The sequence below is a fragment of the Atheta coriaria genome, unplaced genomic scaffold (assembly GCF_025399875.1).
Source record: "Atheta coriaria isolate IRGN ID8LTWV9N9 unplaced genomic scaffold, Caltech_Dcor_3.1 hic_scaffold_16_pilon, whole genome shotgun sequence".
In the NCBI taxonomy this organism is placed as follows: domain Eukaryota; kingdom Metazoa; phylum Arthropoda; class Insecta; order Coleoptera; family Staphylinidae; genus Dalotia; species Dalotia coriaria.
The window spans coordinates 617909-634371 of record NW_027045458.1 but is presented as its reverse complement, the minus strand read 5'-3'; the positions used below and the strand labels follow the sequence as shown (position 1 = coordinate 634371).

The window sequence follows — 16463 nt, the reverse complement described above, 5'->3', positions numbered from 1 at the left end:
GTGTTGAGCGCGCACATCGATAGCGGTGGCGGTGGCGGCAGTGACGTTGGAGGCGGCGAGCAAAGAATGCGCCGCAGCGTCAGAACGTTGTTGCGGCGAGTCGACAACGCCAACCCGGCGGAGCGCATCTGGCCGACGAAAATAGGTCGAACATTATTTGCAAAAACCACCCCTATTCAATAAACCACCACCGTATGAAATAATTTAGCAAATATTTACCCGTACACTTACGAATTACGACACGCAAAAAGGTTTACTACTTGTTTTAGGTAACGTAACCCTTATAAAAAGTTATATGACATGGTTTTAACATTTATAAATTTACGGTTCAATTTTTTCTCCACCACGTATTACTTCCTGCTTTATCTCACTTTGTCAAATTTGGTTTTGATTAAGTTCAGCGAGCAATTTTTTCTGCATTTCATTTCTTATCACTACCTTCATTATTTCCCATCCAATTTCCATCAATTTGTCACCGAAGAAACATCGACGGAAGCCAAATCTACCCGCATTGCCATCACCTTTATCACCTTTATCACCCCAATCGCCGGCTCTCGGCTCTCATCTCCTTTATCAACATCTCGTCGATATAGCAAAATGAGCGAAACGAGCAAACATTTGTTTCGATGACGCAGAGTTATGCGTCGCACGTTCGGCGGATGCTAACGCACTCTGTCGTCTCCACGCTGCCGCCGGCTGGTATAAACAGCGCGAACGCACGTGCAGTGACAGGACGGCGAGGTGGAAAAACAGCCGGCGGCAAGCCGCCGCACCTTTACCACACCTTTGACGTTGACATTTTTTCTGCTTTTTTTCGGATAATGTGTTACGGGCAAATTGGAACCCTCAGACGCAGGCTAATCTGCTAGAAAAATATTTTTACGGATCATAAAATAGCATATTGAATAATGAATGCAAAAAATGTATATTTTAAATTTACACACTCCTAGGCTGTAAAATATACATTTATTGACGATATATAAAATATATAATCTCATTATTTTATAAATTTGCATCCTTTTCACCGAGTAGATTTGCATATAAATTAATCTTACACTTTACAAAAAGCGACAAAAACTGACTGAATTAATCAGTACCCTTGGCTGATACATGATAGTCGAAAGCTAATCTAACATCTTCGCATATTAAACACAAAAAAATCAACGTTATAAATATTCAAATTGTAATTAAACGTGTAATTAAACAACCTTGTCTTTATTTCTTCTTCAGTCTGAACAAAATGGTTTCGTTTTCGAAATTAATCTATTTTACGAGCGTGGAACAAAACGCTCCGAAGAAGTTTTAATTAGTGTCAGAGAATATAAAGAAAATGTTTTAATTATTCGCAAAATATTGCGAACGAATGGCGAAATAATTAAGAATGATGTTTTCGGAAATTGTTTAGGATTTATTCCACGTCGTGATGTGCAATAAAAAGTAATCATCTCGAGTTTAAGTCGCTCTTGTTGTTGTCCTTGTTATTCTGTAAGCTAGCCGTGTCAATGACGTGAACCCTTGTGGCGTCAATGTTAATAGCATTGGGGTGGTTTTGGTCGGAAGCAAGTATAATGAACGTTTCGTGGTTGGACGCGTCGCTGGCAGGCTCTCAAGCATCAGAGGTGCGCAAGTTTTTGCTCTAATTATAATTTCAGCTTAATGTTGGCGAGCGCGTCATCGTTACACATGATGACTTTTCGTGAAAGCGGCGATTAAAACTTAACGCATTTGATTTAATTTTCGAACACACTATACAAAATTAATTACTTAATAATACACCAGCTTACCACTGATAATAATTTTCTATTATGTTATCAACTTACGCCATCTATATTTACGTAGTTCTTAATTTTCGAAATTAGATTTTCTTGAAATGAATTTTTTTGGAATGAAAAATGTGTCAGTCATCAGTGTTGATGTTTTACGCAAGCAATTAAATCCGCCATTAATTACCCGCTAACCACCCCGGAGTGTTATCTATCCTTGCTCAGAGATATAAATATTTTGTGCGTCCATGCGTATCAGAATGGGTATAACTCGGCGCGGACTTTTCCTTAATTATTTTTCGGCCGTTTCTGTTGCGCCGCATTGTGCGTGACTATAGAAATTACTCTAAATGGCAAGTAAGACAACGCGGAATTGAAATTGATGAATTCTTCGCTTGGCTGAGCGTAAACAAATTATTTTTTTGATAATACTATATATAATATAATATATTATGAGTGTATCTTTAGTCACATACTATGAAAACCTCGAAATCGTATTAAATTTATATGCAACTGCAAGAACTAAATCTGCGCTATTCATTTCATCGAGTGTACAAATTGTCTCATCGCAAGATATTATATTTGCTAGTTCTAAAATTCTATATTACACAGACGAGCATTTACGTGGTATACACGTACCGGTAATGAAACGCTTTTGAAATTTACTGCAAACTCCCGACGTAAAGTTTGTGTACCGCGGCGGTTACTACTTGAACGCGTTTTATAATAATTTAGTTTCGAGTTGCGGTTGCGGTGTGAAGTGGTTAAATTACTGAAATGTTAACCCACATAACTTAAGTTTAAGTTTGCAAATTATAAGCTTTATATGTTTTTAAAACTATTTTTTTTAACATTACGTTGATTAATTACTAATATATTACACAAGTTATCATGAAATTATCATGAGTGAGATCAATGGTGGTCATCATACATCAAATGTCACCTGAGTGCTTTCTAAAGCTCAAAGGCTAATTAAAACGTTTGCACGCGCACCACAAATCGCTGCTACGACTTCATTAATACGCACGTAGCATGCCAGTCATTGCGGTGCGTTGCATTGCGCATTGTTCGAATTCCCCAATTATCTATTTAATTCAGCGATCCGGGTCATTCCGTTGTCAATATGCCAATATTCGACCCAAAATATGCGGCGATCATTAATTCTGGATGACAAATTATTGCCCACTTGGCTATACGATATTAATTTGATTATAACAATAATTATCGTTTAAATTTTCTGCGTATTATAATGGAATGCAATTTTCGGCGGGGCGCTTAATGCAAATCGAGCGTATTTAATTTTCATAAATTGTTTTGCCCGGCAGTTTGGTTTTAATTTCGCTTCCACGGTTTAATTTTAATTGCGCCATCTATATTTAATCACCTGCAATATATTTGCATGGATATTGACATTTGAGTTTTGGGTTGCGAATGATTTAGAATCAGCTCGGATATTGAGGTTAATTACTGATAATTTAACCCTTTCCGGAGTCTGACAGATCTTTGGTAATGATAAGCTATTATACTGATAGTTTCGCTTTTGCCAAAGGTGAGAGGCCATCGTGATTGGAGTATTTAATCAGATTTCAATTTATTTTGACGTTTCATGTTTGAATAAAAAATTCAATTAAATTTCTTTCACATTGAAACATATTTTCTGTCTTATCTGCGATCTCCTTTAATTTATCAAAATTTCAACGCTTGAAATGTGTTTTTTTTTTCTCGAAATACGCGAAAAGCTTTTAAGGCACAACACGTCATTGCCCCTTGAGCCAGGCGTCCAAAAAAAGACACCGTCAACCCACAGCTTGTACATTATTGATGACGCATCGCCCTGACATCACCAATCCACAACATCAAACAAGTGCGTGTCTTCACCCAAATCGAAAGCGAAAAAAAAACACGCGAGAAAGAAATCGGTCATCGACAAGACACTCTATCAACACGCGCCGCACGCTTAGTTTTTTCTTGACAGCTGTCAAAACTTGTATCTCCTAGTCGGCTTATTAATAAAAGAGCTATGCGTTGATAGATGGCGTGCCGCTACTTACTTAAATATTTATTCCATACTGAAAACATGTTTCCGGCTTTTTACTAATGCTCGACATGACTGATGTATCCATAGAAATTGATTGATGCGACTGATTGGTGTCTGCGTGTGTTTGAACACTCTAGTAGCATATATAGGTAGAGATATGCGTTGCAATTCGGGAGTTTTGGGTTTTGATTGTGATCCTGGCGGGCAATCGATGAGTTTCGTTTTAATTGAGCGCCTCCGCGCGTCGCGCAGACGAGAGTCGCTAATTAAACGGCATAATTGATTTTCCTGTGTGCTACACTTCACAGAACGCTGGAAGCGCTTGAGCAGTAAACATATGTGACATGAATTTCGCACGTACTCAACGACAACAAGTGTACACTTGAAAAAAGCATGTTATAGAGTACTTAACAACTATTGACTCATAGGTGGCGTTACATGTTTTGTACTGTTTCACGTATAAGTGTAAAAATGCTTTTGTGACTTTTTTTTATGTTTTTAACGTGATTTACATATTACGTTGTGCACTCGGTGGAAAATGGGCGCGACGTGGTGCACATTCGCGCAACTAATTAAAACTTTCCTGCGGCCAGTGTTTCTGGCATCGGAGCGCTGCTTTTATTGACTTGATTAAAGTTTTCCCTGGTGCACTTTGCACTTGCGAACTATTATATCATCATCGCAGCAAAATAAAAATATTTAGGTTAAATCAATATTTGAATTACAGTATAAGTGTCGAACACAATTTTACTAATAGTTATTTGTCTTTATCTTAATTTGCAGGTGTACATTTTGACACATCTAGTTCGAGCCTCGTCAACGAGATAACAACTGCTATCAAAGTGTACGCCTACGGTGTCGAAGACTACACCAACGATCCGAAGAATCATGGACGATCGTTGAACACACAATTGAGTTGCGAGGGTGCTGGTGCAGCACGATGGGACACCGGCGATCGCTTCTACAAATATCTGCGCAATGTCAGCGTGGAAGCTGATACCGGAAAGCCGAACGTCGAATTCACTCAGGACGGCGTTTTGAGGGCGTCGGAGTTGAAAATCATGAATTTACGCCCTGGCGTAAGCAAACAACTCGTCTGGGAAGAGGTACTATATAGAAATATATATTTTTAACTAGTTTAGTGAAATATAGATGGCACTAGTTGTGGGGTAATTTGTTTTTCGTCACGTGACTTCTGGTTATCTTCAGTTTTCACGCCGTTTCTGGCGAATATATATCCCGAAACGATTAGGATCGAAATTATAAAGCAAACCCGAGACGACTCCGGCAGTGAATTAAACAGTAATTGCGTTTGCTTAATCCTGACCCGAACGCGGATGATATGGGGCGCGACGTTTGGGTAGGTGGCGCGCGCGCGTGGCCAAGTTAAATGGCCTGTGGAGGGCGAAAGAAACATTTGCGCTCGGCGAAAAGATAAACGGACGGCACGACGAGCCGGAACGGTCGGAATGCGGAAAATGCGGAAAATTAGCTCCGGGTCGTGCGGAACTCAAAAGCGTGTGCCACGATGTCGATAACCGACCGCGCCTGGCAGATATTTTCCAATAGCGTGTCGGCGCATATCACACGCTGACTTGCGCTTCACAAATTTTATTTACCGAAATAAAATTTCACACCCGAAATTAATAGCTACTTAATGCGCTGCTATTTGTAGTTATTCGGTGTTCATTAATCATGGCCGAGATTCAACATTTCCGTTCGTTTCGTTTTCATTTCAGTGGATCGTTTGTTGTTTTGTTGTTATACGCCTTTTTTCCACCCCGATGCGTACGCATCTATCTTGGTGACTTTACACGCTAGAGACGCTAGATGAGTTTCCTTTCCTCGCATTTCCTTCGCGTTTCCTCTCGCGAGTGTTGGAATTTTCTGTGTTTCGCGCGGCGGAGGCGTCGAGTTTGCACTTGAAGTCGAGCAGTTAGTTTCTGGCAGACGGTTTATTTCGTATCTTTACGGTAAACGCAGCAAAAGATTGATGAGAAATGAAGCGAAACGTGAAACTCGTAAAGTGTACTCGTACGCCAGCGCAATTCCAATTACAATCGTATTTTGATGCTTCCAATAGTAATAAAAAGAAATCTTACATTTTTTTGCATTACAAAGTTATAGACCAGTTTCGGTTCAAAATGAAAAAAACAATCATGAGTGCCAGACATACTTCACATTTCCTACGAGAATTTTGATTTATTATTGATGATTGAAATTCAATCAACCTTAGTTTGCACATGAACACATTTCATTAAGTAATTCTTGGTTGAAATGACTTATTTTTATATTTTCTTCTACTTGAACTTAAATTACCTTAGATCAAGTTAGATTAGTGAGGTTTTTTAAAGATTTGAAATAAAACATCATTACTCTAATGCCTTCAAATGAAGTACTCACTTGAGTCCTTGGGTTACACGCGTATTCACTGACGAGCCTTCGCAGGACGAAAGCTCTGTTCGAAAGGAGTGCTTTGCACTTCAAAGGATAAAACGCGCGCGCACTTTTATCGCTAACGACGTTTCCATTTCGCGATGAGTGCAAAGCGCACGACAGTAAGTTGAAAACTACTTATTATTCGCACATTAGGCTCAAACCCGGCGAGTTAAATATGCGCACAACTTATGCGAATGAATAATTTCAGAGAAAAAATGACGCATAATTTATATATTAATCTTGAAAGAAATTTTATTCTCTCTATCATAAATTTTATATTTTTTGCGGAATTTTTGTAATATTTATGACTATTTGAACTGTTTCTCTAGGTAAATGCAGTCATGATTTGTAAAATTTAATTTTCCACTAATTTCCATTCCTCTTAGTTAATATTAGTAATAATTAAAACGTAGTTCGCTGCGTTTTGAGATCGCGCCCAACTGATTAAGCAATTCGTACTATCCGCTGCTTAGTTCGCCGTGGAGAAACTTTGAAACGTTTTCCATTTTCAGCCGAAGTATTGCCTCGTTCATCATGGCTTAAGACGGTATTACGACTCTCTCGCAGCGAACGTTTAAATATTGAACGCAAAACCCAGAACTGTACAGGACAGAACTGTATACGACGGAACTAAATAGAGGAGAATCTCGCACGCCCTTCAGGCTTGCTCAAACTATCTAGGGATGCTATCAGTAAGAAAGGAAATTGTTAGGGTGGTGCATTTAGCATTAAATTAGCATTCATTTCGAATTTACTTCTGAAACTAGCGCATTTCACATTTTCTAGGTTACTAATGTGAAATGAAACAGGGTTACATCATATTTAAATAAATAAATAAAATAATGGAGGCATGTTGTTATTTTTTATGTGTTGTATAAAATAATAATTATGTTTGAAATAATAAAAAGTGTTTTTTTTAGGCGTGTAATAACAGTGTGTTATTTTTTGTTGCTTCAGATCGGTGCTTGGAAATCGTGGCAGCGAGAAGGACTCGACATCAAGGACATTGTCTGGCCTGGCAATAGCCACACGCCGCCGCAGGGCGTTCCCGAGAAATTCCACCTGAAGATCACTTTTCTCGAGGAGCCGCCGTACATCAATCTTGCGCCGCCCGATCCTGTCACCGGCAAGTGCACCATGGATCGAGGCGTCCTCTGTCGGGTAGCTACGGATAAAGAAATCAAGGAGTAAGTAATTATCTACAAAAAAACACTACTTTCAACGAAGCGTACTGCTTTTATTCGCTAACTAAACTTTAAAAATTTTATTTTTCCTCGCGTCGAACTTGACACGAATTTTAAAGATGGCGATCACGTCTGCCACTCGGGTCACGCACGTTCGCAGCCGCGCATCCCAAGTTTCCACCGTTGGCACTCAGACTCGATTATTTCTTTATTCACGTCCTCAATAACATAAAATTCCGCCACCTCACGTTATTCTTCTTTTGAAAATCTAAAGATTCAACTTTTATAGAAAGTATTTAAAGAAAGTTATGCAACCAAGTGAACAAAATTACCTCTCATCAGATTAAGCAAAGTTTATTTTGTTTTTCTTCCGTATGGCAATTGCTTAATGTAGCGGGACAAAAGAATCCGCATAAAGACCGTGTTTTTCTGCGACCTATTCTTCTCGAACGTCTTGGAATCGGTAAAGAATAGCGCGCCGACTTTACGCTAAGCACTACGGTTTGCTTAATTGCGTCGTAAAACGTATCTGGTGTTTGTGTTTGCAAAACGCGGAAATAAAATGACCAATAAACGCAGCTTTCATGCGGCCGTCAAACTCTAGATGTGACTATTATAGTATACGATTTTATTACATCGGCCAGCGCAAGCAAAGCATCGACAACAACAAGCTGGTTGCCGTAATTAATTCCGCAATGAATAAATGAATATTGTGCTGGCGCAGACTTCGATTCCCAATTCGTGTTATTTACACAAATTTACACCATTCTAGCAATCTAGCCAACAATTCAATATTTACATTTACACGCAGCAGGTTTCGCCGTAAACAAATAGGATTTAACGTTTGATTTGAGGTTATGATCGTTTAAAGCCGTTTTTATTTGATGCTTATTCATGCAAACGGTTATTAACAAGTTGCGAATGTGTGAAATTGCAGTTTTCACTTGTGTTCCGAAACTTTGCATTTCCATCAATTCGATTCGCTTTGCGGTTTTGGAATGTATTGCCGCTGGTGCTTGTTGCGTGTGGCTTTCGATACCTGTTAGCACACGCTGCACACGTGGAGGAATAGATCGAAATGTGGATGGGAAAATCGCTCGCGGCAAACGACATCGCATTCGATGAGAAAACTCGCATAGAATGCAAATCGAACCAGCACTCTGACAGTAACTTTTCAAGGAACAAACAAAACAAATTAAAATCAATACCAAATAATTGTTTTGTACATTTTGTGTTGTATTTATAAATGTATGTATGTATGTTCCTTATAAACTCCAAAACGGTTGAATCAATTTGAAAGAAATTTTCAGCTTATCTTCAGATAAATGTTGCGGGTAATCTTATAAAGTTTGGTTACGGTATTATAATTAATAAGGAGTAAAATAAGAGATGAAAGTTTCTATAGAAGTTCAATCATAGTTTTAGTTATGTAATTTGAATTTAGATGGCGCTGCATTTATTTGCATAAAATTTCTGCTTTCTTAAAGTGCACTATTTGCATTTCTCATTTATTAAAGCTGAAATTGAGCATTTTACCTAGCTTTATTTATGAAACAATATGGCCATAATTCTTATTGTCGTAGGTCGATAATAATATCGTCGGAAGAGTAAGTAAACACAGACAGTTTATGTGTCTTAAACAAGTTAATGCTCTTTAATTGAGCACCAGACTGCCGGCATGACTCGGAAGTTGCGAATAAATCGCATTACAGAAGTTGTAATCGGTTCGAATTGTGTTAAAATTCGAGTATAAAGTTTCAAACGAAACTTGCACGTCGTATTCACAACTTATATCGAGGGTGGCACAAGACGACTTAAATGCTCTTCTGTTCCTGCCAAGGCACAAGTAGGCGTAATCTGCAATTTAATTAATGAAATACGTGTTTAATTAAATTATTATTCACGATACATAGCAGCACGTATTGTGTATTTATTCAACGCCAACTTTTGATCACAAAATTAACGAGTTAAGTTTTCTGAATTGTGATAGTGATTTGAAAAGCTGGATTTATGATTCGGGTATGATCGCGGTTGGAATAGCATTGCTGTTATCTCACTGCTTGTGCTATTGTCATGATTGTTATGATTGCGATTAGGGATCAACTGCTACTGCGCCAGCTACTCTCAAGCGTTGTTGGCACGGCTTTTGTTGCAAGCCTCTTAACGCGATGATTCTCCACTATCATACCGTGCGGTTTGTTACTCGAGATAACGAGGATGATTTAGATTATAAATTTAGTCATGTTTGAAACATGATTATTGTTAGATAATTTTGATTATTTTTGCATAACAGTTAAAAAAATCGTGAATAATGATCATTACTCACTAGTGTTTAATTAAGTCTATAATGTTTGAGTTGAATACTACGTTTTATTCACTCTAACAAAAAGTTATCAAGTAGATACACGTAAGTTAGGTAATTGTTTGCATTTGTAAAATTCAATGTTTGAGTTTGAGTATGCAAGCGTATCCGAGTATTCGCTATCGATCGGACGCCGCCAGCAGCTGGCGGTCGGCAGGTGGGGGGCGGCTTGGGGCCGGCCCATACTACGCGGCGTTACGTCACTTTGCGCAGCAGTACACACAGCGACATTCCGCTAATCTCTCCGTGCGGAACGCCACTTCGATTCCTTCACATCTCCCTTTCGCTTTGTTTTTCTACTCATTTGAATTTTTCCTCTGTTTGCATACCGCCGCCAATGTCCTCGTTTTAATATCCAACATCATCTTCAACTCCCGCATTATTTTTTTCTGTTTCGCTGTTTTTTTCATTCCTCGCTGTGCCTTTTTGTTTGCACAGCTTTGAATGTATGATAATACGTGAGCAAAGGAGATGCTTTAAGATATGCGCCGAATGTAACTTCAAGAAAATACTTCATTTCCTTTCTGCTCGTGAATGCCATGCACGCGACGACGGCGACGACAGCGCGCATAAATTGAGTTCGCGACATACATTCTGGGATATCCACTAAAGACGCTAGGGTGGAGTCGAATTAATAACATTTTCATTGCTTAAATTATCTACTTTCAAATTAACCTACATTGTGATTTAATTAATGTTTATCTACGTTATAATAACACTAAAATAATTTGAAAATTAAAAAGCTAATTGGGCGAAGGTATTAAATATTTGATTGCGCATGCGCTGTTGAAACTGCAATTTGATAATTATTAATTAATTACATTGCAAATTCAGCACTTCTGATAATTAATCATAAATACATAGTCCGCAAATTGACATTTCGATTCTCAAAATTGAGCCTAAAACTGCTATTAATTAATTCAACTACTAGTAAATTATTACTTAAATGATATCAAATATCTACGCAAATAAAATTATAAACGCAAATTACATTAATTAGATATTTAGCATGCTGTTTATGTTTGTTAGCGTGAATATTTTTAAGGATTATTTTTGCTTTATTGAAGCAAATGATAATAATTGAAAATTAGGGTGCTGTAAGCTTCTTTCCATCGCTTCTCTTTCGCAATATAAAAAATGTTAAGCGGATTATTTTTTGCTTCACAAAATGCCAAAATCACAGTGGCGACAACAGTTAAGATGGCATAATGATAACCAAATTCATTGCTGTTTGCATAACCTAATTTCAAAGCTATTTGATCATACGCCCATCTGCTTTTTACGCATCTCATGTGCCCATGTATGTTTTCCAACATGTGATTCACTGTGTTTAATTCAATTTATCATGGCCGCTTCGGCCGCCAAGCCACGGCGCTCTATACATCAGCGAGCACACATTCCGTGCCGTTCGCCTTTGCTTGCGCGCCGGTTTCGGTTTCGCCTTTGCCTGCGCGCTAGCAGCTAATGTACATCGGGGGTGGCTCAGCGGGCGCCTCCACCACGCACCAGCGTACGTGATGTAACTCGAGTGCACCCCGCCGGCCGCCAGCCCGAAACGTAGACAAAGTAAAATTAATGGCGCAACTTAAGAGAAGCGGACGCACAATTCGATGCAATACCATGGATTTCGGCGTTGTTTGTCTTCACCGAAACACGCCCAGCTGAAAGTTGTCACCGCCAAATCGCGAAATGTTAACTTGCCGACGCGGCGCGGTTTTGTGTTATGTGATAAGATGAATAGAATAAGTAAACAAATTGTTAGCTGCACTACAAATACCAGGAAACAAACATAACCTCAATTTGTAGCTATTTTATACGCTTTGGCGATTCACAGGCGAGACTAATCGTCAAACGTACGAGTATTGTACTCAATGACAAATCCATTTGTGTGCTAAGATTTGAAATCTCGGGTGGGATACGTGCCCCCGATGGCTTTAGCGATCCAAACAGCCCTGACCCGGCATGCGGCAAGCGCACGGCATCGAGACAGCAGAAGTTAAAGGGGCTTACCGCCGACTTAGTGGCAAACCGTCTTACATCCGATGTTGTCTTCGCGCTGCGTCGGAAACGTCGGATTGCGCCAATGTCGATTCCGATAGCATTACCGGCGTTGCTGATAAGTCACACTAAATCACAAATGCAAACAAAACACACCAACACACAATTGATCTCAATATGTTTATGTTTATCCAATTTAATTATGCTTTGTTTCGCGTGGCGGAAGTTTTCGAGCAGTGTTATGTTGCCCGTAGAGGGCGCTATTAATTAGACGACATGACCAAGAGCAGCAGCGTTAGTTTATGGCCCGTAGCTGCTAATTAGTCTTATTAGAAGTTGCTCTAGCGCCTCGCACAGCGGCCAAGTGTCCAAAACGGCATCGGCCACCGGATATTCTCCGTGACTCGTGAGTCTTGGACTTGTTGGTTGAGGGAGTTGTTGCACATTAAACTAATTAAATCTAGCTTAACCTAACATAACCTTTGATAACCGCGCTGAATGAAACTTTAACAATCACGAAACAATCTAATCTATCTATAGTCCGAAGTTGATTGAAATCGATGCGATAATAACGAAATGGAATGCGTAAAATTGGATTTTATGCTATTGCAAATATAAAGTGCTCGATAAATTAAATTCACTCGTGCGTACACGCGTATATTTAGATTTTTCCAATTTCCACCGGCTACATTTTGATATAGATATATTTTTTCGCCGACTTTTAAGCAAAATATTTACAATATTTCGCAATAAAGTTTAGGTATTTATGATGTTTGTTGATATCCATCGACATCGAGCTGAATTTATGAACCTTGTTATTTATTATTCTCAACTTGTTCGGCGCGTTATCCACACAAAGTTTAAGAACGATTTTTACGCCCACGGGGAATCAACTTTTTTTGTAGCACTTACTGTTGCTTTGTTTCCAGGGTGGATATGTCACAGGCGCACCGCAATGAAAGTTTCTACCAGTGTTGCTCGGGTTTCTGCATCGATCTCCTGGAGAAGTTCTCCGAGGAGCTGGGTTTTACCTATGAACTGGTGCGTGTTGAAGATGGCCGCTGGGGCACCAATACAAATGGGAAGTGGAACGGTCTCATCGCGGATTTGGTCAATCGCAAAACGGATATGGTGATGACTTCGCTAATGATCAACTCGGAACGCGAAGCAGTCGTAAGTTTATATAATAAATGATGTTTTCATAATAGCATCTCTTTTGCGTGTGGGTTTCGCTGGTTGTGTATTGATCCTTTGCGCGCAGTTGGTATAAAAGTCCGAATCGATGAACAATCGGCCACGTTTTACGCCTTCAGCAATGTCTTGTTCGTGCATTTGACGTATCGAATCCTTGCGAAAGCGTTGCAGACGTATGCGGTTTCGTGAGGCTCGAATTTTAATCCGCGGAGCAAATTGTTTCCTTTCTCGACGTCTGCTGGGATTTTGAGGGCCCCAATGAAAGTCAGGTTTTATTAATTTTGGCATTGACTGAAACACAAAAGAAATTTACCTAATTTAAGTCAAGCCGATTTAACACGAAGTTAATAATATTTTACCGTATTTGATCCAATTTCTCCGAGAATGTATATGTAATTTAAACATCCAGCGCCGTATATGTAAATAGCGCAAATGCTCAATCCGCAGGCAATAATCATGTGACGATGATTATAAGGCATATCTAATTCAAAGCCAGTACCTTCTTGTGTGCTCAACGATGTATAAACCATGGAGGAAAACAAGGTCTGGAGAATATTTTAAATTTTATTATAATTTATTTTTACGTGATTATGAATTACATTATGAATTTCTTTGAGTTTACATGTTTCATCTCGAGGGCATCGACGGAAACTAGTTTCTCGTTAACTCAAAATTTTATGTATACTCAAAAGTAAAATTGTAATTCATTAATCACGTAAAAATAAAGTATTATAAAATAATAATAATAAAAAACAAGAATTACGCGGACAAACAAATATTTTAAAATTATTAATATATAAATAGCTTACCGCGTAAAACAATGGATAAAGCGGCCAGATGACTTTTAAAAATTTGATGACATTTCTTCCGGTTTGAAACAAAAAGTCATCTTCGATTCGTTTAATTCCGTAGACGTAAAACAAGATAAAACTTAAAACACACAGTCGAAATGGTTCGATGAAACATACATTTGCCATATGATAAGTTGGCAGGAACCAGAATGCGTACTAAAACAAATTGCATAATGATAAATTCTTTTTCTTTATATTATATATTTTATTACTTTGTTATTCATTGCGATAGTAATAATAAATGATACCAATCCCCATGCGACTTTAACATAGTTCTGATACGGAAAGACCGATGGAAAGAAGTCTATCAAGTTGATAATTTGAAAATGAACCACTATTGCTAGTTTGGACATTTCTAGGCACCAAAGTGACATGAAATATGAGATGATAAACACGTTCGATACATTTTTATAGTGTAGGAATTCTACGAGCATAGCATAATACATTCCTGCACCTAAAATTATTAAATATGTTAATGAAATGATTTAAGTTTAAATATTAGGTTGAATTAGATTATATTACGTGGAACAAACATGTCGACTGCATTGTCAACACCGTACAGTGTGGATAACACACCGGCGATCATTGCCACGATCACAATGTGCACAACTCCACAGAGCAGATGTAGAAGTTCCACAAACAGACACGCACCGGTTTTGTGCTGTTTTTCGTCCTTCGGGTTGATGAAAGCCGCGAATGTCATGTGTCCAACCGGGCTAATGAGCTTGAGATTAATCGTCGTCAGCGTGACCATCATACCGAACGTTCGGAACGACGGCCATTTTTTCAAAGTAGTCAGTTGTAGCAGACCTTCATCGGCGCCATCTGTATAGATGACCATCACGAAGATTGAGAAGATTATTGCAGAGTAGAGTAGGGAACTTATCACAAAAAGCTGAAAAAATATCATAAAAAGCAATAAAATATTTAGAGGTTATGTTTTCTACATACCCATTCTATACATTTCATGCCCCCGAGAACGACACTTAATAAGATAAACCAAGATACACAACATACTAATATTATAGGCAATGAAGTATTATCTTCCGGAGTAATTGTTGCGTCGAAATCATAATAATCACGCCTAAAATGTAAAATCCGCCATTTTAATAGCTGAAAATTCATATCAACATATAATTACCAGAAATAAAACTGTGCCACATAAGCAATACGTCCATTTTTTGTACAATTCAAAGAAAAATACGAGTGTACACACGTGTCATCAATTAAACTACCATTTACTTTGTGATCGTAACAATAAGGGCGCATTTCAGGATTAGTGATGTGCGTACAATCATACATAAAATCTGGTTGAATAAGAAAACGATTAGCAGCAAGCAGAAATAAAGGCACTTCGGTCATTAAAATAGGAACGTAGAGGTAGTTAAAAAGGAAATTCATAACTGACAGGCCTAAAAAATAAATAAAAAATCATATAAAACCAATTTACTGTAAAATTTAAGGTTAAAAATCAAACCGTATGCAAGTGGAGACATTCTATACATTTGACCGTTTGACAGCTTTGAGTACTTGCCCATAAATACTTCAACTTCAATGATTGGCAGCAACAAGAATAAAATCGTTACGAACCGAACCAATAAGAAAACAACTGCAAAGTAATATAAAGTCAGGAAAAGTTTAAAGTTTACTTGAAGGATATTTACATCCGGATAGCACGAATGTTATTCGTATTGTTTGCGGGAGACCATCGACGCCATTACCCATTAACATTGAGTAAATGAAATACATTCTTCGCGACCAATATTGCTTCGGCTCGCGTTTGTAACCGATTTCGCTGTGATTCCGTAATTTTCGCTTCGCGCTAAAATCGGTTCGCTGCGAGATGCGAAACGCGGGTTTTGACAGAAGTCGTCGACTGAACGTGGATCGGCCAACCCTTTTTCTTGTATAGTATTCATTTGTTAGTAAATTAAAGAAGTCGTAGTCGGCAACATCGTATTTCAATTGAGCCATGATTAACAGCGAGTTTGAAACACAGAAATTGAAGGATATGTCATTTGACGTTTAAAGTAACAGAATTTTTGTTTGCGCTTGTTTTGCAGGTTGATTTCAGCGTTCCTTTTATGGAAACAGGCATTGCCATTGTAGTTGCTAAGCGAACTGGCATTATTTCGCCGACTGCTTTTCTGGAACCTTTTGACGCCGCTTCTTGGATGTTGGTCGGCATTGTGGCCATCCAGGCAGCGACCTTTATGATTTTCCTCTTCGAATGGCTCTCACCCAGTGGATTCGACATGAAACTGTCGTTAAATCAGGTCGGTGTTTGAAATTTATTCTTTTTATGAAATTTTAACAAAACGAAACTTTCAAAGTCTAAATTTAGAATTTTTTTTTTCTATATAACAAAAAAACTTTGGATAAAAATATGTATAGCCTATTCACATTGCAATATTATGAAACTTTTCTCACTTTCCGGCCGCCCAAAATTGTTTCATCTCTTTTTGCCACTTTTTTCTTCTTTTGCCTTATTGTTATTCTACTTCGGTGGACGCGTTTATTTTTTATGCGTTAAACTTTTTGCAATGTTAGCATGTTTGCAGGTTTTATTCAGAGCTTGATACTTTTAGCCTTTTTTTCGGTTGAGGTCACATTTTTAGTATTAATATATTTTCC

The 16463-nt window shown here is 38.3% G+C and overlaps 2 protein-coding genes and 1 long non-coding RNA gene across 3 annotated transcripts in view; 1 reads left to right on the top strand and 2 right to left on the bottom strand.

Moving 5' to 3' along the window:
- Positions 1–16463, top strand: part of LOC135802224 (glutamate receptor ionotropic, NMDA 2B-like) — a 56690-nt gene that overhangs the window by 33417 nt on the left and 6810 nt on the right. The window contains 4 exon segments of the mRNA XM_065315777.1: positions 4585–4907; positions 7198–7427; positions 12714–12957; positions 15893–16105. Of these exon segments, the coding sequence (XP_065171849.1) occupies positions 4585–4907; positions 7198–7427; positions 12714–12957; positions 15893–16105 (1010 nt within the window).
- LOC135802228 (uncharacterized) lies at positions 12953–13967 on the bottom strand. Its single transcript, XR_010550522.1, has 3 exons — positions 13788–13967; positions 13338–13523; positions 12953–13269 (listed from the first exon to the last, which is right to left on the bottom strand). It is a non-coding gene; the product is annotated as an uncharacterized lncRNA (long non-coding RNA).
- LOC135802310 (uncharacterized) lies at positions 14021–15325 on the bottom strand. The gene is made up of 5 exons (XM_065315876.1): positions 15307–15325; positions 14971–15241; positions 14781–14913; positions 14352–14724; positions 14021–14283 (listed from the first exon to the last, which is right to left on the bottom strand). Exons 1-5 carry the CDS (start codon positions 15323–15325, stop codon positions 14021–14023), a joined length of 1059 nt encoding a protein of 352 aa, XP_065171948.1.

Coding starts and splice junctions, on each gene's coding strand:
- LOC135802310 (XM_065315876.1), bottom strand. Junction 14,725..14,780: donor GCATGAAATGTATAGAATGG/GTATGTAGAAAA, acceptor ATATTTTTTCAG/CTTTTTGTGATAAGTTCCCT. Junction 14,284..14,351: donor AGTCGACATGTTTGTTCCAC/GTAATATAATCT, acceptor TAATAATTTTAG/GTGCAGGAATGTATTATGCT.